At 47.6% G+C, this 26,512-nt stretch overlaps 1 protein-coding gene across 1 annotated transcript in view; it reads left to right on the top strand.

The window, feature by feature from the left end:
* Rfx4 (regulatory factor X4) overlaps positions 1-26,512 on the top strand; it is a 156,859-nt gene that overhangs the window by 27,091 nt on the left and 103,256 nt on the right. Inside the window, exons 2-3 of the mRNA XM_032910419.1 lie at positions 742-828; positions 21,018-21,078. Of these exons, the coding sequence (XP_032766310.1) occupies positions 742-828; positions 21,018-21,078 (148 nt within the window). The remainder of the gene's footprint in view (positions 1-741; positions 829-21,017; positions 21,079-26,512) is intronic.

The raw sequence follows: 26,512 nt of genomic DNA, 5'->3' as shown, positions 1-26,512 counted from the left end.
AGAAGAAATGAAGTCCAGGGAAACACAAGCGCGGTCCCACACTGGAACCCGTCCCTCGGTTATCTCAGTGGACTGTGTTGTGTCCAAAGGAGGCGATCGATTGTACGTAGCTGATGTTGTTGAATGAACGATAGGACAAGTAGCTGGTGTTCTGGAAATGGAGTAAGCCTTATGCTACATTACAAAAAAAAAATAGACTCTTAGTTAACTTTTGAAATTGGACAGAAAACCATAGTCCTTTAGATTTTGAAGGTGCTACAAGAGACTGTGGTATTTTCGATTTCTCCTCTCACTATTTGGAAGTGTCTCTTTTGTGGATCACCTGACAAAAGGAGGTGACTTCCAGCTCCCCTGCCCTCCTCCGCCTCAGCCAGATTCCCCTGGGTCTTGTTTCTATTTGAAGAAAAGTCTCTCCTACTGACAGCATCGCCAATGACTTGATCAAACTATGTTTTGCAAACCAAGTCTCAGGAATGTATCCCATGTGTGAAGGACAGATGACCCTTTATTGGTAGTACTAGGCTTTGAATGTTCCAGAATCAGTAGGTTTTGATCAAGAAATCTTCAAGAGGGTCTGCAAATGGCTGCATGGCCTGTAAGCTACTCAGGAAACTTTCGCCAGCAATGGTGCACGGAGAGCTATACAGATAGCCCGTTTCTGGTTCAGGCTGACCTGTGGGTAAGCTTATGGTCATGTACAACTAATGTAACTGATTGATTTGTTGTTTTTTTCTTCTGCAGAGAGCTGGATTGAAAGATGCCTCAATGAAAGCGAGAATAAACGCTATTCCAGCCACACATCTCTGGGGAATGTGTCTAATGATGAAAGTAAGTGCTTGGTTCTCATTCCTTTATGACATCCCTGACCATGCCACAGTCCTGATGGGAGGGCGCACTTCTGCTTAGCAAACCTTTACCCTAGCCTTGCTAGGATCACCTGGAACAAGACACTTTCTGCCCGGAAGTGTGCTGCAGAGAGAGAGAGAGTCGAATCTGGTCACTTGGGCATGGGAATCTGGGCCAGGGCAAAGCCTGGTTTGTAAACACCTGTCCTCTGCCTTGGTTCTTCTAGCCTGGTCCCCGCAGATCCCAACAGAGTGGTGCTGTGATTGTGTAAATGCAGACCCCAAGGGGAAAACATTTTCATTACCCGTTGATGTGGCTGTGTTGGAGGTTGACTGCTTTAAGACAACAGACAAATGCCCTTGATGCTGGAAAGTCGAGACGTCTTCGGGATCTCAACTAGGAACTAGGTTAACTGCAGGGTGTAAATTCCCACAGTTGCACCTTTCCCTGTGCTGTGACAGACCTCACAGTCCAGGACTTGTATGTTCACCATTGGCACCAAAAGGGGGTGCAGCTCACTGTATCACCCCTGAGGATCAGAAGAGTCCTTCTCCTTTGTGTAGTCTTAGCTCAGCTTTCTCTCAGCCTGAGCCAGGACCGCCAGTCCTTAGCACGTTCCTTAAACCTGTGCCCTTTATTCTGTGGAGGTAGTTTCCTCCCATTCCTAACCCTCTGCGTGCTTCCAGTTTGTCTTTTTTTTTTGTTGTTGTTTATTTTTGGGGTCACAAAGTGTTTAATTCCATCAAGTGTTTTCTTCTGTGCCAGTTAACACGATCAAGTGCTTCCTTCTCTTTCTCACGTTACCTTGGTACATGAATTACATCGACCTTCAAGTGTCGTACCACTTTGCGTACAAGCAACCCCCCATCTTGGTCATTGCAGGGTGCCATATTCTGCAGTTTTCATATGCTCTGCATCTGGTTTGCCAGCTTTTCGTTGAGTGTGTTTGAGTCCTTGCCCACAGGACGTGCTGGTCTGTAGTTTCCTTTTCCTTTGCGGTGTCTCTGTCTGGCTTTAGTGTCGTGGTACAGATGGCTTTGACTTTGGCAGTGTGTCCACCTCTCCCATGTTTTATGGATTTTAAGAAGACTGGTGCTCTGAACATCCCTGTGTTTTCAGTGGACTCAGGCACTCAGGTTTGCTAAGGTTGTCCCAGGACGAACGCACAGAGAGCCTTAGAAGAGAGAGCGAGAGGTGCGGCTTTCCAGGTAGCTGGGAGGATGTAGACCTCCGGGTGCAACCGAGGCGTCTGGTGGCTCACTTCCCTGCCAGCTCTTGTCAGACCCATTCCTCTCCACCCTGGCTGTTCACACAAGAGCATGACATCAGCACTGCGGCTTTCATCTGCATCTCTCTGATATCTCGAGAGTATCTTACCGTATGCTTACTGTTCTGCAGCCCGCTCATGTCTTCCGCCCGAGTGTTTTAAAAATGGTGTTGTCTTCTCTTTAATGATATACGAGGTGTTCCTACAATCTATCTAAGGGGGTTCACCGGGTAAAAGTAGCAGTATCTTCTCTCCATTTGTGGATTGCCTGTTCACTCTGTGTGTGTGTGTGTGTGTGTGCACGCACATATGTGCATGCTTGTGCATGTGTGTATGCATGTGTTTGTGGATGTCCACACATATGTATGGAAGCCGGAAGTCAACCTCTGGTGTCTTGAAGGAGTTGACCACCTTGGTTTTTGAGACACGGTCTCTCATAGGCCTAGAACTCACTGGAGTAGGCGAGGCTGGCCGGCCAGTAAGGCCCCGAGAGCCTTGTCTCTACTTCTCCAGCACTGGGACTCCAAGTGCCCTCCCAACGCCCGGCCCCTCACGTGGGTTCCGGGACTGAGGCTCACCTTCACCCTTGCCAGGCAAGCTCTTTGTCGCTGAGCCTTCTCCCAGTCCCCTTTCATTCTCGTAAAGTTACTTGTGGATGAGGTAAACCTCCTGTCTGTTGACGTTCCTTTAGCTTTACTTTAACTTATTTTGGGTGCAAGTCGTTGGGGGAGGTCATGCATGCTGTGGCGCGCAGGTGGAGGCCTGAGGGCAGTCTGCAAGAGCTAATTTTCTCCTCCAACTGTGTGGGTCCCAGGGATGGCACACAGGACGTCAGGCTTGGCAGCAAGGGCCTTAACCCATTGAGCCATCTCCTCAGCCTCCAGAAGTTCTTCCGTGTATCAATGTCCGACCCACCAGGGCTTTCTCCTACACGGGTCCTCTGTCAGGAATTGAAGGTCACCTGTGCAGGGACCCAGGTCTGCAGGGTTATGATCCTCACTACGGGTCTCTCTGTCTCTCTTGCGCCAAGACCACAGCCCCTTCACAGGCAGTAGTGTCAGCTAGCAACGACGTCACGGTATTTCTCTTTGATTTCATTTCTTCGGAGACAGGGTCTGGACGCTTAGGCAAGGCTGGTCTGGAACTCAATGCCTAACCCAGGCTTCAACACACAGACCTCTTGCATCTGCCTCCCCACGACCAGGGTCACCCTACAAGTGTCATCATGCCTCTTCTTTTTTCTTCTTTATAATTTTTTTGGGTGATCTACATTCTTCCACACACACTTTAGAAACATTCATACAAATCCATATAGACTTTAGAATTAGTGGTAAATTTTTACATCTGGAAGAAAAGAACCTACTAAGATTTTTAAGAGTGAAATCTACTAAAGACGTCGTGGCGTTGGGGCGTTGTTAAGAAGCCCCAGCAACCGAGATCACCCGCTGCTTGCAGTGCCCTGGACTCAGTTCCGGAAACCATGCCAGGCCATTCACGACTGCCTGTAACTCCAGCTCCTGGGAGTCAGATACCCCTTCTGCCCTCCTTGAGCACTGACAAATACACGGTGTACACATACAGGTAGGCATACACACATACACACAAAATAAAGATAAGTACATATACTTCCTGAATATCTTGGAAAACCGGCACGGGATGGTGTCACGCACCTTTACTCCCAGCACACAGGAGGCAGAGGCAGGGGATCTTTGAGTTCCAGGCTAGCCTGGTCTACAGAGTGAGTTCTAGGATAGCCAGGGCTACACAGAGAAGCCCTGCCTCAGAAAACAAATAGCAATAGCAACAACAAAAACATTTGGAAAACCAACCTCGTGACATTTTAATCTACATGTGCCGTATTTGATCTCTGCATTTAGATCGTTTTGATTTAATTTCAGAGGGGAGGCTTTACTCATCTTACTTTGGACGCATTCCTAGGCAATTGATGTTCTTTGGTGTTAATATGAGTATTAATATTTTTCTAATTAGTACTCACTAGCAGATCAGACTGTAATTGTTTTATCACGTACAAATAATTAGTTGACTTATAAGCCTGCTCTCAGGGGTTGTTGGAGATCAAACCCAGAGTCATGCATGTGCTAGGCAAGGGCGCCACTGCCGAGCCCGTGAGCATTTGAGACCGAGCCTTGCCATGCCCTCCAGGATGACCTGAGACTTCACGTTCTTGCCCCCTCTTCTTTTGTCCCCGATTACATGAATAGACGTCTGTGCCTGACCACATTGTCCGAATATAGTATGTACGTCATGCCACCAAAAATGTCACCCAAGAATAATAAGTGTTTATTTCTCTTTTATTTTTCATATTTCTCATTTATAGAATCATTGGTGTTCTGTTCAGGAAGTTGTGCCCTGTTCCAATGCATTCAAGGGTATTTCCCACTTTCTTTCCTATGAGATTCAGTGTATCTGGTTTTATGTTGAAGCCCTTGATCCACTTGGACTTGAGTTTTGTGCAGGGTGATAAGTATGGCTCTATCTGCATTCTTCTATATACAGACATCCAGTTAGACCAGCACTATCTGTTGAAAATGCTTTCTTTTTTTCCCCATTGTATGGTTTTGGCTTCTTTATCAAATATCACCTGTCTGTAGGTGTGTGGGTTTATTTCTGGGTCATCGATTCGATTGCATTGATCAAAGTGCCTCTTTCTGCACCAATACCTTGCAGAGGACAACTTTTGGCTCTCTCTCTCCACCATGTGAGTCCTGAGGGCTGGCCTTAGGCTGTCAAACTTGGAAAGGAAGTGTCCTCACCAGCCCAGTCGCAGCCCAATCTTTTTGTATTATTTTTTCTTTGTTTGTTTGTTTTCTCCTGTGCTGTGATGCACTGGCTGGGAGCCTAGAGTGATGCTGACTTGAAGAAGTGAGCCAGGGCATCCTTGTCTCCCCCCAGCCTAATCCATGGGCGTTTGTGGTGAGTCCCTTCGAAGAGGACTCCGTGTGTGGATTTATGCATCCTTTCTCTCAGACTGAGAAAACCCCCTCTCTCCCCAGTGCACCAAGAGATTTTACTCCAACAGTCGTTAAATTTCACCAAGTACCTTTTCCTGCATCCATTGCAAAAGTCACGTATCTCTCTCCTTTCTTCCTGTTAACATGGTGAATTACATTGATTACTGAACTTGTACATTCCGAGAATAAACTGCACTTGGTCGAAAGTGTCACCTTTTGGAGTCGATATTTCTGGGTCATACTGATGCTATTCCTAGGTCTATGTTGGTGACATTTATTGGTCTGTGATTTGCATAAATGTCTTTATCAGTTTCTCCATGAACGTCTTGGAAGCCTCATAGAGGGTTGCAAAGCTTCCGAAAAAGCCTCATAGAGGGTTGCGAAGCTTCCGCATTTCTGTTTGCTTTGGAAAGCGTGGAAGAGAATGACTTAACTGTTTAGAATTCATCATGGAGGAAGTCTCTGAGCTTTTCTTTTAAAGGAAGGTGTTTAACATCTGATTAAATATTTTAAGTGGGTATAAAATTATTCATAATTTTCTTATTTTAACAAATTGTTATCTTAAGGAATGTGTATTGTTTATATCTTAGCACTTATATGTTCGCTAGCTAGTCTTACGACAAGTCGACACCAGCTAGAGTTATCTGAGAAGAGGGAACCATTGGTGAGAAAATGCTTCCATAACATTGGCCCATAGGCAAGCCTGTCAGACATTTTGTAATTAGAGATTGACCTGGGAGGGTCCAACTCATTGCGGATGAGTCAGCCCCTGGGCAGATGGATCTGGGCGTATCAGAAAGCAGGATATTAAGTCATGTGGAGCAGGCCAGTAAGCAGCGTCCTTCCAAGGCTCCTCCGCCTTCAGTCCCTACCTGCAGGTTCTTGCCCTGATCCCAGCTTATCCGTCCATAAGGGAAATAAACCCTTTCTTCCCCAAGTTGTTTTTGGTCATGGTCTTTATCCCAGCCACAGAAACCCTGACAAACATGGTCTATGTCCTGACTCTGCCTTCACTTCTTGTGTCATCTTTGTGATCTCTCTCAGTTCACCTCCCTCTCCGTTGTATTTATCGCTACTCTCGTGTTTACTATTTATTCCCTTTCTCCTCTGAATTTCATTTGTTGACGTTCTCTAGTTCGGGGTAGATAATTGATTTTCAGCCTTTCCTAAGATATACATTGAAAATTATAAATGTTCCTCGAAGCACTGCTTAGCTGTGTGCTGTAGCTTTCCCTTTCCTCTCCCCTTCTTCCCTCCCCCACTTTCTCTCCATCTCTCCCAGGGGTGGGACCTGAGCTTCATGTGCTCACTCCCGCATTGAGCTACGTGCTGGCCCTGTGCTCCCCTCGTGTTACCTTTCATTACCATCAGGTACTCTGCTTTAAGTCTTCTGCCATGACTCGCTCTCTTGCCCGTGGCTTGTCCGCAGGTCCAAGGTTTCCTTTCCAAGCCTTTGCCATGGCTCAGCGGTCCTGCAGTTCCCGATTTCACCTCGCTCCGCCATAGCGCAGAACATCTTCTGCACAGTGTCAATATTTGACATTGTTGAGACTCCCTTCCTGCCCCAGCGCAGGCTTTATCTTGGCAAATGCCACAGGGAGGAAGATGCTTTGGCTGTCGGTCAGGTGGGGCTGGACAGCCGTGTTCTTCAAACGCGCCACATCCTTAAAGAGCCTGCTGTCTTTGGCTGTTTTCTCGGTTCTGAGACAAGTGCGTTTAATGTTCCAGCTGATTATAACTGCTTCCAATTATCTTTTTATTTTGGTAGTTCTTAACTTAAAATATTAATTTCTTGAGGAAATAATTATATCCTCTTATCAATGATCACCACCGTCACTACCACCACCACCACCATCACCACCACCACCACCACCACCACACCACCATTACCACCACCACCACCACCACCACCACCACCACCACAATCACCATCACCACCACCACCACCACCACCACCACCACCACCACACCACTACCACCACCACCACCACCACCACCACCACCACCACTACCACCACCATACCACCACCATCACCACCACCACCACCACCACCACCACCACCACCACTACCACCATTATCATCACCACAACCACCACCATCACCACCACCACCATCACCACCACCACCACAACCACCATCAAACATTTCTACACAATCACCACTAATATATTTTGCCTTGAAGTTTTTTCCCAAGTACCTCAACTTCTTTCTGAGTTGTTACATTGTATTTTTCATCTTTTTTTTTCTTCTGATTTTGCTAAATTCAGGAGTAAGGTTTTTGGTGTCATTTGTTTGGTGCTGGGGAGGAATCCAGGGTCACAAATGTGCAGGGTACATACTCTGCTCATGAGCTCCTCCTCTAGTTCCAAGATGGAGGCTCTTCTATTGTTCTGTGTGGCGCTGGGAATCAACCCAGAGGCCTTGTGTAGCCAGGCAAACCCTCTGCCACCAAGCTGCCTCAGGCTGTTTGTTGGTGGTAGTGGTTGGTTGTTTTTGTTTTTTTTTTTGTTTTTTTTTGTTTGTTTTTTATTTGTTCTGCGTGTGTTTCCTTACAACTGAAAGCGTGACTTGATCATCTTCACCTTTATTGATGATTTCTTTTAGCTTCGTCAGTGGCATTGGCTCCTTAGTGCTGTCTTTGGGGGCCGTGGTTTATGGAATGCCTGTTTAACCTGATGCTTTCTTTAGCTCATTTCCAAAGCAGACATCTTTGAGAGAGGAAACCCTGGTCTGGAGAGATGGCTCAGAGGTTAAGGTGCTTGGCTGCACAGCTTAGGGACCAGAGTTTGGCTGCCAGTCCCCATGTCAAGAGTAGTGTGGCTGCAGGAGTCTATGATCTCACGGTTGTGACAGAGACAGAAGGGCCCCAGAGAACCCTCTCCAGCCAGCTAGCCGAATGGCTGAGCTCCAGGCTCAGTGAGAGATCCCGACTCAGAAAATAAGCAAAGAGTGATTGGGGAAGATACCCAGTGTCAACCTCTGGCCAATACATTCATTTGTACACATATGCACACATCCACACAGACATGTACACACACACACACACACACACACACACACAAATAAAAATAACATTGTGGAATAGGGATTGCCATTCTCTCACTATGTCTGCTTTGATTTGCTCCTTTTCAGTTCATGCTCAGATGAGAGCACCGTGGGTTTAGTCCACTGACCTCATTCTGACCTCCCACGCCCTGACTTGAACATGCTTTTGGTCTAAACATGTCAGACACCACAAGTGACCTCATACTTATTTTTGTTGATTTACATATTTCCCCCTTCCCCCAGCTCTTTATTTCTGCCAGTTCTTGGGATCATTTCTCATGTATGCAAAGAAATTGTTTTGCTGACTTTGAGGCCTGTAGCACAGTGCAGTGTGGTCCACGTCACGTCAGGTGTCTTTATTGGTCTGATTTCTGAAGAATGCTGGATATAAAATTCTAGGTCGGTGAGGGATTTGGATTTTTATTTTACTGTCCATGTGTTAAAGATGACATTTCAATTATCTTCTAAATACAACAAAAAATGTCTCTTGGGTGTAAGTCTACGCAGTAACCACCATTTCTTTGAATGGAGCGTCATGTTTTCTTGCTGCTCTTAAATTTATCTTCTTGGCCTTCTCTTTTCAGTGGTCTAGCAACGGCTCCCACACATAGGACTTGGATATATTTTTTCTTCACGGGGAACAGTGTTTCTCTGATCTATAGGTTGCCATCAAATCTGTGGCCATCTTAGCCCTTGTCTTTCAGACCTGTTTTCTGCCCCTTGCTCCCTCCTCCGGAACTCTGGACACATTAATTCAAGAACACCTGGCTGCAGATCTCACGCTTCTGTTAGGCTCTGGCTAGTCCATCTTCCTTCCCACACTCTTCTCGCCATTCTGGGAATGTTTTTTAAACATGGATTCTGAGGATCAAACTCAGATCCCTGTGCTTGGAGACAAGCACTTCACCAGTTGAGTTTTCTCCCCAGGCCCCTCTGCCGCCATTTTCTATCATGTCTAGTCTATTGCAAAGATGGTCAAGTGTAGGAGGGAGGGGTCCCACTGCTCCAAGCAGAGAGTCAAAAGAAGGCATGGGAAACAGGCCAGGAAGTGTGAGCTTCCCGCCCCGTAATGCATGGTTTCATGTCAACCTGACACAAGCTACAGTGATCTGAGAGAAGTGAGCGTCAGTTAAGAAAATGGGCTGTGAGCAGGCGAGCCTGAAAAGCATTTTCTTTTCTTTCTTTTCTTGGGGGTTGGTGGTGGTGGTTTTGGTTTTGGTTTAAGACAGGGTTTCTCTGTATAGTCTTGGTTGTTCTGAAACTCACGCCATAGACCCGGCTGACTTCTAACTCATAGATATCTTCTTGCCTCTGCCTTCCCAATTAACGGTGTGTGCCACCACCACCCAGAATTCATTTTCTTAATTAGCAATTGGTACGGAAAGGCCCAGCCCATTGTGAGTAGGACCACCTTGGGCTGGCGGTCCTGGGTCCTGTGAGAAAGCAGGCTGATCAGTAAGCCAGTAAGCAGCCTTCCTCCATGACCTCGGCATCAGCTCCTGCCTCCAGGTTCCTGCCTTGCTTTATTTCCTGCCCTGACTTCCTTTGATGATGGGCAGCCATGTGGAAATGTCACTGGATGACGAAGTCCAAAGAAGGAACCGCAAGTCTGATGGCCAAGGTGCCTCTGAAGCCTATTGGGGTGGCAGCTGCAGGCTACTGTGGAGTCTTGGAGCCAAGAGGGCACTCCCAGTGCTTTCCTCGAGGTGCAGGTTTGAAAAACCTGAGGTGCAGACTTGCTGGGTTAGTCACAGAGGAAACTGGAGAGTCAGGCGATGAGACAGCTCCAAAGAGCAACAGACCAATGGGATGTTTTGGAACTCCTTTCTCTCTCTCTGGAAACTAGAATATGTGCTGTCTACATGGACGTGGCCAAGTGCTCCAACCTTCAGACTACCTAACCTCAAAGGACTGTAGCCTCCAGCCCGTATCTCATGAGGAGGCATAGCCTCGGTTTTCCGCCCTGGTACCGTCAGACCCGGCGCATGCGCAGGAATGAGCCATGTAGCTTGGGGCAAGGGATCTTTTTCTCCTCGATTGATCGACCCACGTTGGGTCGACTCTCCCCTCTCTCAACCAGTTCCTGATGGTGGCTCTCCTGCCCTCCATCTTGCCTTGTCCCAGAGGCTGGCTTCATCCTTTACCTTCCGACCCTGCTCACTCACCATGGCTGGAAGTGACAGAGGGCACTTAGCAGTGTGACAGCATAGGAAGCCCAGGGTCATGGCAGGTCACGAGGTGATGGGAAGCAGTGCTGCTCTGTTAAGGTAGCTCCCTGTTTCGAGGTTGTGTAAGTGAAAGTCTCTTGTTTCTCCACTCAGCTCAGACAGGGTGCCTCAGTTTATCATCCAGTTTATGGGGGGGAGAAGGGTTGGTAGCTACATAAGAGGAGTTGCTGAGAATAGGAAATGGTGTTAAATCGAATTTGAAATTCCTAAGGGCGGGTGTGTGTGTGTGTGTGTGTGTGTGGGAAGAATGATGTGAAAACTGCTGGGCTTTATCTGATGGGGAGAAGACAGGCTAGGGGAGGGAGGATTGTCAACCAGACCTGCTTAATAAGTCCATCAAGCTGGGAGCGAAAATCTCTCTGACAGTGGCAGAGAGAGCTCAGATAGTTGCCCAGGCTAGACACTGCCTTAAAGTCAGAAATAAGAGGGGTCTGCTACAGGGAAATCTCCCTGAGCAGCTTTTTATAATCTTTACAACCACCACCACCACTACCACCACAACCACCACCATCACCACCACCACCACCATCACCACCACCACCACCACCATTACAACCACCACCACCATCACCATCACCACCACCTCCACCACCACCATCACCACCACCACCACCATCACCATCACCACCACCACCATCACCACCATCTTCATCATCACCTCACCACCACCACCACCACCACCACCACCATCACCATCACTACCATCACCACCATCACCACCTCCATCTCCACCACCACCACCACCACCACCACCACCACCATCACCACCATCACTACCACTACCATCACTACCACTACCATCACCACCACCACCACCACCACCATTACAACCACCACCTCCATCACCACCACCACCTCCATCACCACCACCACTTCCATCACCACCACCACCACCACCACCACCACCACCACCACCACCATCATCACCACCACCACCATCACTATCACCACCACCACCATCACCATCACCACCACTACCACCTCCACCATCATCACCACCACCACCACCACCACCACCACCATCACCACCACCACCACCACGATCATGATCATTTTTTGTGGTATGGAGATAGAACCCAGGGCCATGTAGGCTAGGTAAGTATTCTACTGTCAGCCTATGGCTGCTTTTGAAGAACGGAATCGCCTTCCTTGTGTCAGCAGCAGGTGCAGTGCAGGAGTGCAAGGCTGCCAGTTTGCCAACGAGGCACCAGATTTAAGATGCTCCACCAATACCTTCCTTCCTGGCTCACTTGTCTGTCCCCCTCAGGAAAAAGTGTCTGCTTCAGGAAAACAGCCTTTCACATGCTTGCTTTAGCAAGACACCCTTTCACTTGTGCACCCCATCGTTTGACGTAACAAACTTTCCAAAGAACTAGAGGTTTCCACTTCAGCTCTGTGTCACCATTTCCTCTCTCACACATACGTGGTGTTTGTTACATTTACACAAACATGCACATGCTGTGACTTGACGTGATCATTTCTGGGTCAGCCCAGGAATGTTCAGTGTTGATAAAAATAGAAGTCACCAGGCACAGGGGCACACACCAATAATGCCAGCATTTGGGAGGTAGATACAAGAGGACCAGGCATTCATGGCCATCCTTGGCTATATCATGAGTTTGAAGCTAGCCTAGGCTACATAAAACCCTGTCGCAAATAAAAAAGAAAGACGGAAGGAAGAAAGGAAGAAAGAAAGAAACAAAGAAACAAAGAAACAAAGAAAGGGGAATAAGTTTTTTGTTTGTTTGTTTGTTTTTCTTTTTTGCAGCTGCATAGTATTCCAGGGTACTAATGTATCATTATTTAGTAAACCAGACAGACACCGGGCCACGCCCAAGCTTCCATTATAAGCAAGCTGGGATAAGTAGCCCTAAATTTGTATGATTGCCATGTGTCTGAGTATAACCCAGGTGTGAGGCTACTGCTTAAAGAACATTTGAGATTTCAGCAAAGTCTATCAAAGGATCCTCTGCACTGGAGAAACTATTACACCCCTGCTCTGAGGCAGGGTACTGGCTTCTCCACCTGTGGCAGATTTCTGGGGGTTTCCTGTGGAATTTTACCAATCTGAGCAGTGAGCTGGGCAATCTTAGTGTTTTTCTTTCCACTGATGAAGACAGACTGTTTCCTCATAATGAGAATACTGGAGACTACAGAACTGAAAGCGTATGACCTTAACATGCATAGTGGAGCAGGGGCATCAACCTACAAAGAAGGAAAAAAAGATGGCCGATGCATCAAGTTGGCTCAGACTAGTGGTTTTTATAATTCTAAATGCATTTGCCCCCTGTTGGGTTCCACTGACTGAGGTCTTCAGGCTGAGGTGTTTCCCTCTTCTGGGATGGCTCTCTCCCAGGCCTACAGACCTTCTCCCCTTCTCTGATTCAGAGTTTAGTCATCTAGCAAATTGTCAGTAGCTTTTCAGCCCTTAGAAAAGGTAAAAATGCCCAGGCAAACAGATTCCCAGCTTGGGAAGAGAGAGGACCAATGTTTTCAGCTCATCTGTCCTTCATGGGTGTGCCTCGAGCCCACCTCACACTGAAGATGGACTAACTTCTTGCATCTACCAACATGCTTTGGCGGTTTTCCTTCTGGGCTCACGATCTTCCTCCTCCTGGTTTTGTGGAGCTTGTTTCTGTGTGGTGGGCAGACGAGCCCACCATGTCTATTGTGATTGTGGTTTTTTTTCCAAGTGAGCCATTATCTTCAAAGATCACAGCACATTTTCTATTCCCTCACATAGAAAGCTTTGAAATTTTTTTTTTGTGTGTGTGTTGAAAATATATGAAATTTTTCTTATACAGCTCTTGGGTTTCACATCTGGGCTCCTCCCTAGACAGAGGTTATGGAGGAATTCACCCAGAAGAGGGAGAGGAAGCAGAATAATTCCGCCAGCATTGCTGTTTTGTCTGGGACTGAGCCCTGTTCCCACAGGGAGATGGATTTGCTGTTGAAGTTGGTGTCGCTGCCAAGAATCCGGGTACCACGCACCCTGCTCACCAGTGGGGGCTCTCAGGTGGATGGAGGAGGAAGTGACTTAGGGGAACGAAACACTTGCCAACTGCCTGTTCCCAACAGGCGAGCCTGGCCAGGTGTGGGCAGGCCAGCACAATGGAAGGAAATAGAATTAGAACTTGGAAGTGAAACCCAAGACTCGCATGAACTTGACCCTTCCCTCCTTTGATTCGAAGAGGTAATTAATTTAGAGACTTTCTCCCACCACGTTAAACTTCGCCAATCAGCATCCAGGCAGGAAATATCCTAAAACAGGTACCTGGATATGGCAAATTAAATCAACACAGGGACTAAACCACAAGGGGAAAAAAAAACAACCAGGCAGAAACCGTTCTTTAAACCTCCAGGCCAGGCTGGAGGGAAAGCCAGGCTCCTGGATGCTGGAGTCTGGGAAGCTTTGACAAGGGCAAGGTGTGCTCCTTGTCTTCCCTCCCCCGGCATCCACATGACCTCAGACAAATGGCTTACTCACTGAGCCTCCCGTCTCTCCTCTGTAAGAGGAGAAAATGCTAATAAGCCAGGGTTATTAGCTAACAACATCGACGTGTGCACGCATGTGTGTGCGTGTGTGCGTGGGTGTGTGTATGTGTTTGTGTGCATGTGTATGTGCGCGTGTGTGCACGTGTATGTATGTGTGTGTATGTGTGCATGTGTGTGCGTGTGTGTGCATGTATATGTGTGTGCATGTATATGTGTGTGCGTGCGTGTGTATGTGTGTATGCATGTGTGTGCGTGTATGTGTGTGCGTGTGTGTGCACGCGTGTGTGTGTGTGTTTGCGTGTGCATGTGCGTGTGTGTGTATACTTATTTGCTTTTTAGGGTTATGAGAGCTAAAGAAGGCTTCATGAATTGCTTGCATACGCTTGGCATGTTAAGTGTCTTCTGTGTATGTTCCTTCATGTGCTGGTATTCCACGTGTTTTCTGAAGTCACAGGAAAGGGCTCACCCTTTAATTTGGTGTTTTCCAAATCATCTCTTTATTCCACAAATAACTTTCTGAGTCTCTGCTGTGTGTTGGCACCAGGGATACCCTGAGCAAGGTCTGTGCCTTCCTGAACTTGCAGCCCAGCAAGGCAGCTGTCCGCCGAAGGCTTACAGGCTTACGTCATCCAGAATTTGAATGTTGACACTTCAAGCCCAAAGTGATGGTATTTAGAGGTGGAGGTCTAGGGAGGAGGTTAGAGCATGAGGGTGAGGTCTTCAAGAATGAATGAGTGCCATTATTAAAGAGGCCCCAGAGCGTTTTCCGCCCATCCTGCCATGGGGGTAGGGCTGGGGCAGCACTGCATAAGCCAAACAGCTCCCGTGAACCAAGAAGAGAGCCCTCACCAGATGTGGAATCTTTCTGTGCCTTGATCATCTCAGCATCCAGAACTGTGCAGAAGGACATCTTGTTGTTTATAAGCTACCTAGCCAATGGCATTTTGTTACAGAAGCTGGAATAAGCTAAGACAGTCATGCAGTGGTAACCTTACCCTGAAACGAGGCCTCTGCTAGGAAGAAGACAGGAAACTATGGGGCCCCTGAGTCCCTGTGCAGGACGGTAACTTGGGTGGTGACCCTCTGGGAGAAACTGCAGCTTTTAGAGGCTCAGGGAGCACTGTGGCAGCATGTACGCAGTAATGTACACATGTGACAGCCTGTACACTAATGAACATGTACATGTAGCGTGTACACAGGGGCAGAGCCTTGTGCGCTTCATGCCACCTCACCTCTACTTTTGCAGATGAAGAACCGAGAACCCAAACGGCTTCTCCAGCTTGCGGAGTCAGGATTTGAGCCTCGTTGGTAGGGGAGACTGAAAGGAAGAGCCACAGAAGTGGTGTGTTGGGAACTGTGTCTGGATTTTCCTAAGGGGTCTTTGAAGGAGGCTGCTGCCCTCTGGCTTTAGTACGACCAACGGGTGGGCACTGGAGGGTAAAGGAGTTAGGAATCCCACTGGCCTGATGTTGGCCTGAGGTATGGATGAGTCTTAACTTCACCTGAAGCCTTGCAGCCTAGTGAACTTCGAGGGCACTGAGCTGCTGCTGCTCCTCCTCCTCCTCCTCCTCCTCTTCTTCTTCCTCTTCCTCTTCCTCTTCCTCCTCCTCCTCCTCCTCCTCCCCTTCTTCTTCTTCTCTTTTTTTCCTCCATCTTTATTAACTTGAGTATTTCTTATTTACATTTCGATTGTTATTCCCCTTCCCAGTTTCCAAGCAAACATCCCCCTAACCCCGCCCCTTCCCCTTCTATATGGGTGTTCCCCTCTCCATCCTCCCCCCATTACCGCCCTCCCCCCAACAATCACGTTCACTGGGGGTTCAGTCTTGGCAGGACCAAGGGCTTCCCCTTCCACTGGTGATCTTACTAGGATATTCATTGCTACCTATGAGGTTGGAGTCTAGGGTCAGTCCATGTAGTCTTTGGGTAGTGGCTTAGTCCCTGGAAGCTCTGGTTGCTTGGCATTGTTGTTCATATGGGGTCTCGAGCCCCTTCAAGCTCTTTCAGTCCTCTCTCTGATTCCTTCAACAGGGGTCCTGTTCTCAGTTCAGTGGTTTGCTGCTGGCATTCGCCTATGTATTTGCTGTATTCTGGCTGTGTCTCTCAGGAGAGATCTACATCCGGTTCCTGTCAGCCTGCACTACTTTTGCTTCATCCATCTTATCTAGTTTGGTGGCTGTATATGCATGGGCCACATGTGGGGCAGGCTCTGAATGGGTGTTCCTTCTGTGTCTGTTCTAAACTATGCCTCCCTATTCCCTGCCAAGTGTATTCTTGTTCCCCTTTTAAAGAAGGAGTGAAGCATTCGCATTTTGGTCGTCCTTCTTGAGTTTCATGTGCTCTGTGCATCTAGGGTAATTCGGCAGCTCCACTTCCTAAAGTCGTAATCGCCCGTGGCCGTTCCGTCTCCTTAAACATTCTTTCCTGCCCACTTTGGGTTGACGGCTCCTTCACATCCCAAGCCAGGATGCTTCCTTTGTCGCTATAGCATCCTGGACCCACCTTCCACAGTCTACACAGGACTTGAATTTTCTTTTAGCTGATAATGTTTTTTAATTGAAAATAGACGTTTTAGACATGGTGTGCTCTCATTACAGTTTCTCCTCCCCGAAACTCTTAGATTATCCCCATTTCCCCACCCACAAAACCCTCCCTCCCCACCACCAGAACACAAACAGACATCTGAAAAATAGCAATAAGATAAAATATAAACAAACCAGGATAGGAAAAAAAAAGCAGAGAGAAGAAAAAGAGCCAAAGAAAAAGCACAAGAGACATAGACACCAAGACACATTCGCGCGCGCACACAGAAAACCCATAAAAACAAAAGTCGGAAACCACGATATATTAGCGAAAGATTTTTAAGGAGGAAACAAACAAATAAAATAAAAACCAAACAAGAATCCTCCCAAAATACCATGGAGTTTATTTTGTATTGACTTTCTGCAGCTGAGTATGAGGCCTGACCTTAAGTGTGGTTTGTACACCCAGCGAGACTCCGTTAAGAAAACTAACTTTTCCTTTTTTAACTGGTGGTTTGAGCTCAGGAGAGTAGAAGCTGTGTCTGCCTTTTCTCTGCCCTTAAACCTGGCATAGGTAACAGACATCAATGAATGTTTGGGGGAAGCAACCAGTCCTGCAGGAGATTTAGGATTGGCAGTCACCAAGCATGAGCGTCAGACCTGGGGTGACCCCCATCGAGGGAGGGAGGCCAGGCAGTCAGAGCCGGGCACAGAGGCACAAATGGCCCAGAGGGCAGGAGGAACCCAGGAGGCAGAAAGCACGTTGCTGGTGATGACATCAAAGGCCCATACTGGCTTTGGGTAGAACATTTCTTGCCTAAATATAGTCGGTAGCCACCCTGTGGCCAGGTACCAAGCCCCAGACCACAATCACCAACCATTTGGATTTGGGGGAGTCGCGTAGTCTCCACAAAAACGTTCTTAATTTGTAAGTTTATACAACTTCCTCCTGACCCTGATCAGAGGAATCGAATGAGGCAGACTGTAGAGAACACTGCTATTTCGAAGGATGTTAGCATTACTTGGATATTTTTAAATATACATGTGTATATGTATATAGATTTTTTAAAATATTTACTTTTATTTTGTGTGTATGACTGCCTGCCTGCGTGTCTGTGCTCCACGTGTGTGGCTGGCGTCTGTAGTGTCGGATCCCCTGGAACTGGAGTGACCCAGAGTTGCGAGGCACCATGGGAGTGCTGGGGACCGGGCTCTCCGCGGCACTGTGTGGTTGGAGGTGCGGAATGTCAGTTTTACCGCGTACACACCAGCACTGGGAGTTATCATTCTTTTCAATTTGACTTCCTCTCCAAAAACCCAAGTGGTCCCTTGCTGTTTCCACGGTGTGAGCTACAGAAGTTGAATATTCCTCTACGTGTTTGCTGCTGACATTCTTATGACACCCGAAGATCCGTGCTCTACTGTGCCGTGAAGCCACACTTTTATTATTGTGCCATTGGTGGTCTTAAACCACTGTAGACAGTGGAGTTAACGGTGTTAAGTACCTAGGCCCTGGTAAGAGACAACACAAAGGTGACCTGGGTACTCACCACCCTTCGCCGAGAGCTAGCCCTCAAGGAGAGAAGATGAGTGTGGGCTAGCCTGTTCAACTGGGAGATGAGCGGTGGGTTATAGCGGAACAGAACCAGATGTGTGTGATTCTTGTCTTGGCTAGTGTTGGTGAGGCTTCTAACAGCTGGCACTTGCCCAATTTAGCCTTGAAGGAACAAGAACCATTTAGAAGGGTGACGAAGCTGACTAAATGGTGTTGTCTTCTGGGTATTCTGACATTTTTTTCCCCTGAGAACTCTTAGGGTCTGTGTCAATACTGTGGTTTGGGTGACAGAAAAAGCACACCCAATGGATACAGGTTTCATTAGCTGAGGAGTGGGAATTGCTTATGAAACAGAGAGGCGGCCATTTCGGGGCTCATAATGAGAGGCACAGCATGGAGCTCAGAAGTTCAAGTCACTCCTGCCTTCTCTCTGTGCCCTCAACATTGACCTTGTCCTCCGGCCACTCCCCTCTCTGTCCAGTCACAGGTTTGCTATCTCCCATCTGTCCCTTGACTAGCCAGAGAATGTCTTCATTGATTCCATTTACTTGTGGGAAAATTTTTTTCTCTACCCAATGTTTTAATCAGAATTATATCGATACCAATCTGTTTTCATGGATGAAGTATTTTCTGGATTCAACTTTATTGAAACAGCTTTAAGATTTTGGGAAGGAGTAAGTCAGGTTGTATCCACCCCGTGACCTGCTATAGGATGCATGCTGCCGAGGATAACCATGAATGTGGCCTGGTGCAAAAGTAGAGGCAGCTTGATTGCACAGCTCTTGAGCATAGACTTTGTAGGTGACACCATTGTGTCACAGTGCCAAATGGGCAGACACCCCTGCTTGCCACCAGCACCTCATACCATGTTCGACTTTGCTCGTGTTAGCTCTTTTCCTTGTAAGTTTTCCATGCCAAATTTTGTTCAGTGTATTTGGGGCTTTGACCAATGTGGCTTCTCTCTCTCGTTCTTTTCCCTTTTGTTTGTTTATTTGAGAAGCTAAGAATAAAGCCCAGGGCTTTGCGCATCTTTGAGACAGTGTCTCACTGTGTACAAGATTCGCTGTGTATCTTTTAATATGACATTTATTAGGAGGTGGGCATGCATATGAAGGTTAGAGGATAACATTCAAAAGCCTGTTCTCTACTTCTGCCATAGGGTTCCAGGGATCAAACGCAGGTCACTCTTACCTTCCGAATCATCTCCTGCCACTGACCATGAACTGTTAACCCTCCTACCTCAGCTTTCTAGCTTTGGATATTATAGGCGTGCATGACATCAGCCAACCGATTATTTTTAAAGATTTATTTATTTTATTTATGAGTACACTGTAGCTGTCTTCAGACACACCAGAACAGGGCATCAGATCTCATTACAGATGAGCCACCATGTGGTTGCTGGGAATTGAACTCAGGACCTCTGGAAGAGCAGTCAGTGCTCTTAACCACTGAGCCATCTCTCCAACCCACCAACCAATTTCTCAAAAACCAAATTCTTAGCATGTATTAAGAGTATGAAGTAATGAAATTCATCATGCTATTTTCATACATGTATATAATTTTCTTTAGAAACTGAGTCTGTAGCACGTTCCTTGGATTAAATTAGTGGATCAACAAATCTTATGTTGAGTCTTCCATTTCATAATCCTCCTTGAGAGACTTGGCTGGGAGGGAGGCTAATTGCCCCCAAGTAAGCAGAGGTTAAGTGTTGCTCTGACTATTGCGTTGAAGGACTTAGCAGCCAGGGCCCTGTGGGTCTGATGGCTCTTTTGGTAGGCCACCAGTTGAGAGGCCTTTACAGATAAGCTTTTTTGATGTTTGACATCAGGAAATGCTAACTGAATCCCAATTAAAAGAAATGTTAAGAACCCACCTCAGACAACTTTACTACTCTCATTAGTAGACAAACTATAATTTAGTGATTGTTATTACTGTATTTTGAATTTATCTCTCTCTCTGTCTCTCTCTGTCTCTCTCTGTCTCTCTCTCTGTGTGTGTGTGTGTGTGTGTGTGTGTGTGTGTGTGAGAGAGAGAGAGAGAGAGAGAGAGAGAGAGAAGAGAGAGATTAGTTTTTATAAAACTTATAAGGCACTCAAGAAGGCTGAGGTAGATCAGTTGCCATGAATTTGAGGTCAAAAGAAAATTCTACAAAATATTTCTGACTTTCCTCTTGGCCTGAAAGCATTAGTGAACTCATTATCCAGTCCTTTACAAAGATGCTGGATGACCCCACCTCCCACACTGCAGTCCTGAGCTCCTACACAGCTGTCACAATCCTCAACTGCCCGTTCTGTTGGGGTCACGAGGAGCATGATATGGTGAACACCGGAGTCCATCCCAGTTGCGCTAATAAAAGCCCTCCAACTGGTTCTGAAGGCCACAATGGCCGAGGTATGGCTCCAGTGAGGAGCCACATTCCTTCTCAGCATGTGCTAAGTACAGAATGGACAAGACAGCTCTCTGGGTCACAAGGGAGTGGAAGGCCCACCCCCAAACACCAACTCGGGAGTGAGGTTAATTTTCTAAATGAATCCTGGAGGGACACAAACTCTCCGTCCACAGCAGTGAGGACTGTGCCTTCTTAAGACCTCAAACCATGGAGTCAGAGGTCCAAAATGTCTGTCAAGTAGCCAGTGGCGGGGTGCACCTTAGCAGCGAGGGCAGCTTGTCAGACTCGGCCTTGGCTGTCAAATAAAGAAAAACAGACTTAAGGGTCTCCTGTAGAAGTCAGTTTTCTGGGTCAGGTGTGGTGGTTTACGCCTTTAGCTCAGGACTCAGGAAGCCGGTGGAGCTCTCTGAGTTTGAGGCTAGCCTGGTCTACACAGTAAGTTCCAGGTTTTACGTGTAACTAGGGCTACACAGTTCGATCTTGTCTGAAGAAAAAAGTATGTTCTCCTTGTGTTCTCTGTACTGGTGTTCGATGAGGCTAGCGAGATGGGACTGCCAAGACGCCATTGTTTCAAGGCGTCAGCGTCCGAGGGAGACCTTGTTTTTTGAAACTCGGAATTATTGAGGAGCCTTTGATTTTTTTTCCTCCTGTTGCCAACTGAAGTCAGCTTCTTCTTTTCTTTCTTTCCTTTAACAGATGAGGAAAAAGAAAATAACAGAGCGTCCAAGCCCCACTCCACGCCTGCCACCCTGCAATGGTAAGTGCCCTCTTTCAGCAAGTGTGAGCCGCCCAGATCTTTCTAGCCAGGGCAGGCTACCCCTTGGCTCTTCTGAGGTCAGGATGCTTATCTGGTAGCCCTTGAGAAATCTATTTGGTGTGCAGGTAAATGCAGAGGGCTCGCCTTAGATCGAGCCTGGCGGTTTGAGTTTCCACATGTCTTCTCTTTGGAAGTAAATTTTATTCTTGTAAGCAAAATACTGGTAGGGATTAGATTTTACGTGAGTGTTGTTAATTGAGTTTTAATAGGATCTCTTATTACAATGGATGGAGTTTAGCAAATGTTAGAAATGAGAGTCTGTTCGTTTTCAACCTAGGGGCTCCAAGTAAATTAATAGTTGATGGGAATATAATTATTTTAACACCGCAACAATAGCAAAAGCGATGTTCTAAATGACTTTCCATTTATTGTTTGAAATTCCTGGACTTGGTAGAAATGCCTCTTCTCAAAGCTTTATTGGAACGATGCGCTGTGACTTTGAACCCTGGAGCTCTCTGACGTGAGGCCCATCCTAGACAATCTCGGCAGTTGGAGGCCATCCTTCTCCTAGCTGTCTGGCTCCGTGAACCCAAAGGAACCCAGGAGTAAAGGGAGGGACAGGTTTAGAGAAGGAAAGGGTCACATCCATTCTGTGCCAGCTCCTGTCTGGGGCTCCCTTACCTGCTCTATGCCATCCAGGCCATTGGCTTTCGTATTGCCGTGTCTGTTTTCTAGAGGAGGGAGGAACGCTGAGACAGTTACATCATTGGTGGGCCACTGCCTGTTAAGTGGGAGGAGCCAGGGATCTGGCTGGGGTTCTACCTGCCAGCCTCGTTCTTGGGAAGAGGAAGCTGAAGGGTCAGATGGGGAAAGGAAGCTGACGGCTATGAGGACTGTGTCACTGTGTCATGTTTTAGTCTCTGGGCTGATGTATGCAGGCAGGGGGGAAAGATGGCAGAGGAGAAGGCACCCAGATAGACCTCAGGTCGCCCTCAGGAGTCTCCACGGTCAGCTTGCTAACAGAACTTCAGTGTGAAAGGACACACATAAAGAAAGACACATAAGGGGGACAAGCAAAAGGTCTAGAAAGGAGCCTTGGAGGCCCCCTGTGTTACCTGGCGACAGAGCTAGCTGATGGCTGACACTCTTGTAACGGGAGCTGACGTCCTTCCGGATGCCTGCCCTCATTTGTCTCCCTCTTGTCTCTGCAAGCATTAGCCAGAAGCCTGTCACCTGGGGGTGAGGCTCGACTGGATGAGCTGGAGGCCTGGCTTCAATGCCCAGCACATGATAAACCACATGTGGTAACTCAGGTCTATAATCCCAGCACACGGAAGCTGGAGGCAAGAGGGTTAAACTCAACTTCTCCCTTACATGCAGTGAGTTCGAGATCAGCCTGGCTGCATGAGATCCTGTTCTCCCTACCCCTGCCAGAAACGGGGGAGGGGGGTGGAGGTGGGGGAGCGGGACTTCTAAATCGACTTCCCCTCTTGAACTCACCTCTCGCAGCACCCGTTTTTCTATGATTCTTGACCGTCTGCCTGGAATAGTGAGATTGTACCATCTGACTCTGACATCAGACTGGCGTCAGATCTCAACCGTGCCGCTTGGCAGCCATGCAGCCTCAGGCTAGGTCCTCAGCCTCCCTTTGCTTCAGTTCACACACTGGTGCAACCGAGGTGGCAGTTGTGCTGTCCTGAGGATGAGATGCCCGGCTCAGACAGTGCCCGCCATGGAGGGGTGGCATTTAGTCCTCAGAACACTCCTTCCGTTCTATGCCTGCAGCACCTGGCTTGGCATCAGAGACTTGCTCTTTGGAACACAAGGTCAGGTGGCACATTCTAGAACCAATTCCACCCCATGCAAGCATGGAGCACAACAGATCTGAGAGAGTGTATATTTAGGAATATGAAATCCAATTTCCTCTCTGCTGCATTTTAACATAGGTTCAGTCATTAAATCCAAGCAGCGCTTACTGAATACCTACTACGTGTCACAGCTGGTTCTATTGGGACAATAAAGAAGACGGCTGGGCAAGCAGAACCGTGAAATTTTTGTCTGTCTATCTGTCTATCTATCATCTACCTGTCTATCTATCTATCTATCTATCTATCTATCTATCTATCTATCTATCTATCTATCATCTATTCATCTAAATATTTATTTGTTTGTTTGTGTGTTTGTTTGTTTGGAGAAAGGATCTGTAGCCCAGGCTTGGCTTGAACCCTCTCTGGCCTCTGCCTCCTACATTTAGGGATTACAGTGTAAGCCAGGTACTACGCCCGGTTTACCCAGGGCCTTGGACAAGCTTGGCAAGGACTCTCTCTACCTACTGAGCTACATCCACAGAGGTATTTTTTTAATTGGATATTTTATTTACATTTTAAATGTTATCCCCTTTCCTGGTTTTCCCTTCCGAAAACCCCCATCCCATCTTCCCTCCCCCTGCTTCTATGAGGGTGTTCCTCCACCCACCCACCCATCCTCCCACTCCCACTCCCTCTCCCACCTCTCCATCCTGGCATTTCCCTATACTGGGGCATCGAGCTTTCCCAGGACCAGGGACCTCTTCTCAAGGGAGGCCATTGATGCCCAACAAGGCCATCCTCTGCTACATATGTGGCTGGAGCCATGGGTTCCTCCATGTGCACTCTTTGGTTTGTGGTTTAGTCCCTGGGAGCTCTTGGGGATCTGGTTGGTTGATGTTGTTGTTTTTCCTATGGATTGCAAACCCCTTCAGCTCCTTTAGTCCCTTCTCTAACTCCTCCATTGGGAACCCTGTGCTCAGTCCAATGGTTGGCTGTAAGGACCTCACACACATTAACCTGTGAAGGGTGCTGTGAGAGACCTAGAGGATAGGGTGTTGGCTCTCTTCTCGTGAGCAGTAAAGGAAAGCATTTCCAAGGGACACTTCAGTGGAGACATGTGTGACAACAGCAAACCTTGCACTAGGAAGCTTGGGTCAGAGGAACATCTAGACAGGGCCACTATAGTGCCCTGAGGCTGTAGCTGGGCCCTCCACTCTACAGGATGCTCACATAGTAGTCCGTTCAGCCTGTGCCCAGGACCCACAGGTTGAAGCAGATTCCCGAGGAGCTAGGCTGGGAGGAGACTGCTACTCTGGCTTCAGGAGACCGCTAGGGCGGTTTTGAGGCCTCTACGACCTCTCAACCTCTCAGAGATGAGCCTCTGTCAAGTCTAGCATGGAATTAAGCCTTTAATTGCCCCATCACCACACATGCGCACCGTCTCTCCTAAGCCAATGGGAGGACATATTGCTGTGGGGAAGGCAGTACAGTATTCTTTATATTCTGCTAAGAAAGCGTCCTCTTCTGGGGACTCAGCCTCAGAAACCCACTTCCCTGTGTCAGTTGTGACCTTAATGATGAGCGCAGTCTGGTCACATGCAAAGGCATTCGGGTGTGGGGGAGCAGGCTGGGCTTGGTCAAGGTACCATAAGTGGCACAGCCTGTGAGGAGTACTGAGATACAGGCTGTTTATCCCTAAGTGGGGTTCATGCTGTCTATCCCTTAGTTACTAGGCAGAAACAGGAGGATCAGGAGCTTAACACCAATCTCTGCCTTATCAAGTCCGAGGGGCTGTGTGACACCTTGTCTCAACACACATGCACACACGCACGCACACGCACACACATGCACACACGCACGCACACATACACACAGGCACACACGCACACACGCATGCACAGAAACTGAGGGGAAGTAGGGAGAGGGGCAGTGGGAGCGGGAGTGGGAGGAGGTTATGTGTGGTATATTCCTCTGAACTTGAATATGAAGAGTCACGCTTAAACCCACCGTAAAATTTCCTTGTGAGTAACTAATTATTTTTCTAAAATAGTTTCAATCTTAAAGTTTTCTCTCTCCGAAGGAGCTGGACCCATCCCTTGTTTAACAGATAATAGCCCTTGATTTACAGCGCGTTTCCCTTTTTGCTCTGGCTGCCTGGGAGCTCAGAGACTCATCTGAGCTGATCTGTTAGTGATCTGTCTGAAAACCCAGGGATGCTGGCCTGCCTCTGCACACTCCTCTCTCCTTTGTGTAACTCTCGCGGTCTGTATTGTGTTAGCATCTTAGAGGAGCCGGGATACAAATGTAGTCACAGACGCCTTCTGTGTCTCCTGCTATTGGTGCAAATAACACATTTCCTTGTTCAAGAACTAAAGATTAGGCTAAAGCCCATTCTCACCGCAGTGTTTTGCTTCTTCCTCAAACATAACCGTTTTCAGTAAGATGTGTGAGTGTTTGGATTACACTGAGTACCTGTGGGAGTTTGGCTGTGTGTGTTTTCCATGTTTTTTTTTTTTAATTTTATTTGTATTCTCTCTCTAAGTGGCACACAGCCTGTTATACATTGCTTCAGTCAGCCAAACTCCACAGGTTCAGAGCTTACTTCATCCCTTATGAGAACCAGATCAGTGACGTCACAGTGGATGGGTGATGTCACACCAGATCAGTGACGTCACACCAGATCAGTGACATCATGGTGGATTGATGATGTCACACCAGATCAGTGACGTCACACCAGATGGACACACCAGATCAGTGACGTCACACCAGAACAGTGACGCACAGTGGATTGGTGATGTCACACCAGGTCAGTGACGTCACACCAGATCAGTGATGTCACACCAGATCAGTGACGCCACAGTGGATTGGTGATGTCACACCAGATCAGTGATGTCATACCAGATCAGTGATGTCACAGTGGATTGATAATGTCACACCAGATCAGTGATGTCACACCAGATCAGTGATGTCACACCAGATCAGTGATGTCACACCAGATCAGTGACGCCACAGTGGATTGGTGATGTCACACCAGATCAGTGATATCACAGTGGATTGGTAATGTTGCACCAGATCAGTGACGTCACAGTGGATTGGTGATGTCACACCAGATCAGTGATGTCACACCAGATCAGTGATGTCTTGTCAGATTACTGATGCCACACGGGATTAGCTAATAAAGAATTAACCTCACGTTAGAGATGCGGCTCAGTGGGTAAAAACACCTGCCACCAAGCCCAGCAACCTGAGTCTGAGCCATGGAACCCACACAGTAGGACAGAAATGACCTCCATACACCTCCCGTGACAATGCATGCCTGTCGCTTTCCTCTGTCTGTCTGTCTGTCTGTCTGTCTGTCTGTCTGTGTCTCTGTGTCTCTGTCTCTCTCCTCTCTCTGTCTCTCTGTCTCTCCCTCTCTCTCTGACACACACACACACAGTCAAAGATTGAGCGTCAACTCACTATAAGTGGCACTCAGTGCTTCATAAGCAGCAGGATTTAGCTGCCCATTTTCTTCTTGGTGGGTATTTTAGGTCTGTCCAAACCTCACCTCTGATTTACAAACAGGGCCCCAAAGAAGGTTTTCACATGGGGCCTCTGGCAGCCCCGGGGGGGCTCCCTCTGTG

The sequence above is a fragment of the Rattus rattus genome, chromosome 1, assembly GCF_011064425.1.
Source record: "Rattus rattus isolate New Zealand chromosome 1, Rrattus_CSIRO_v1, whole genome shotgun sequence".
Taxonomy (NCBI): Eukaryota; Metazoa; Chordata; class Mammalia; order Rodentia; family Muridae; genus Rattus; species Rattus rattus.
This window is presented reverse-complemented; position numbering and strand designations above follow the sequence as displayed.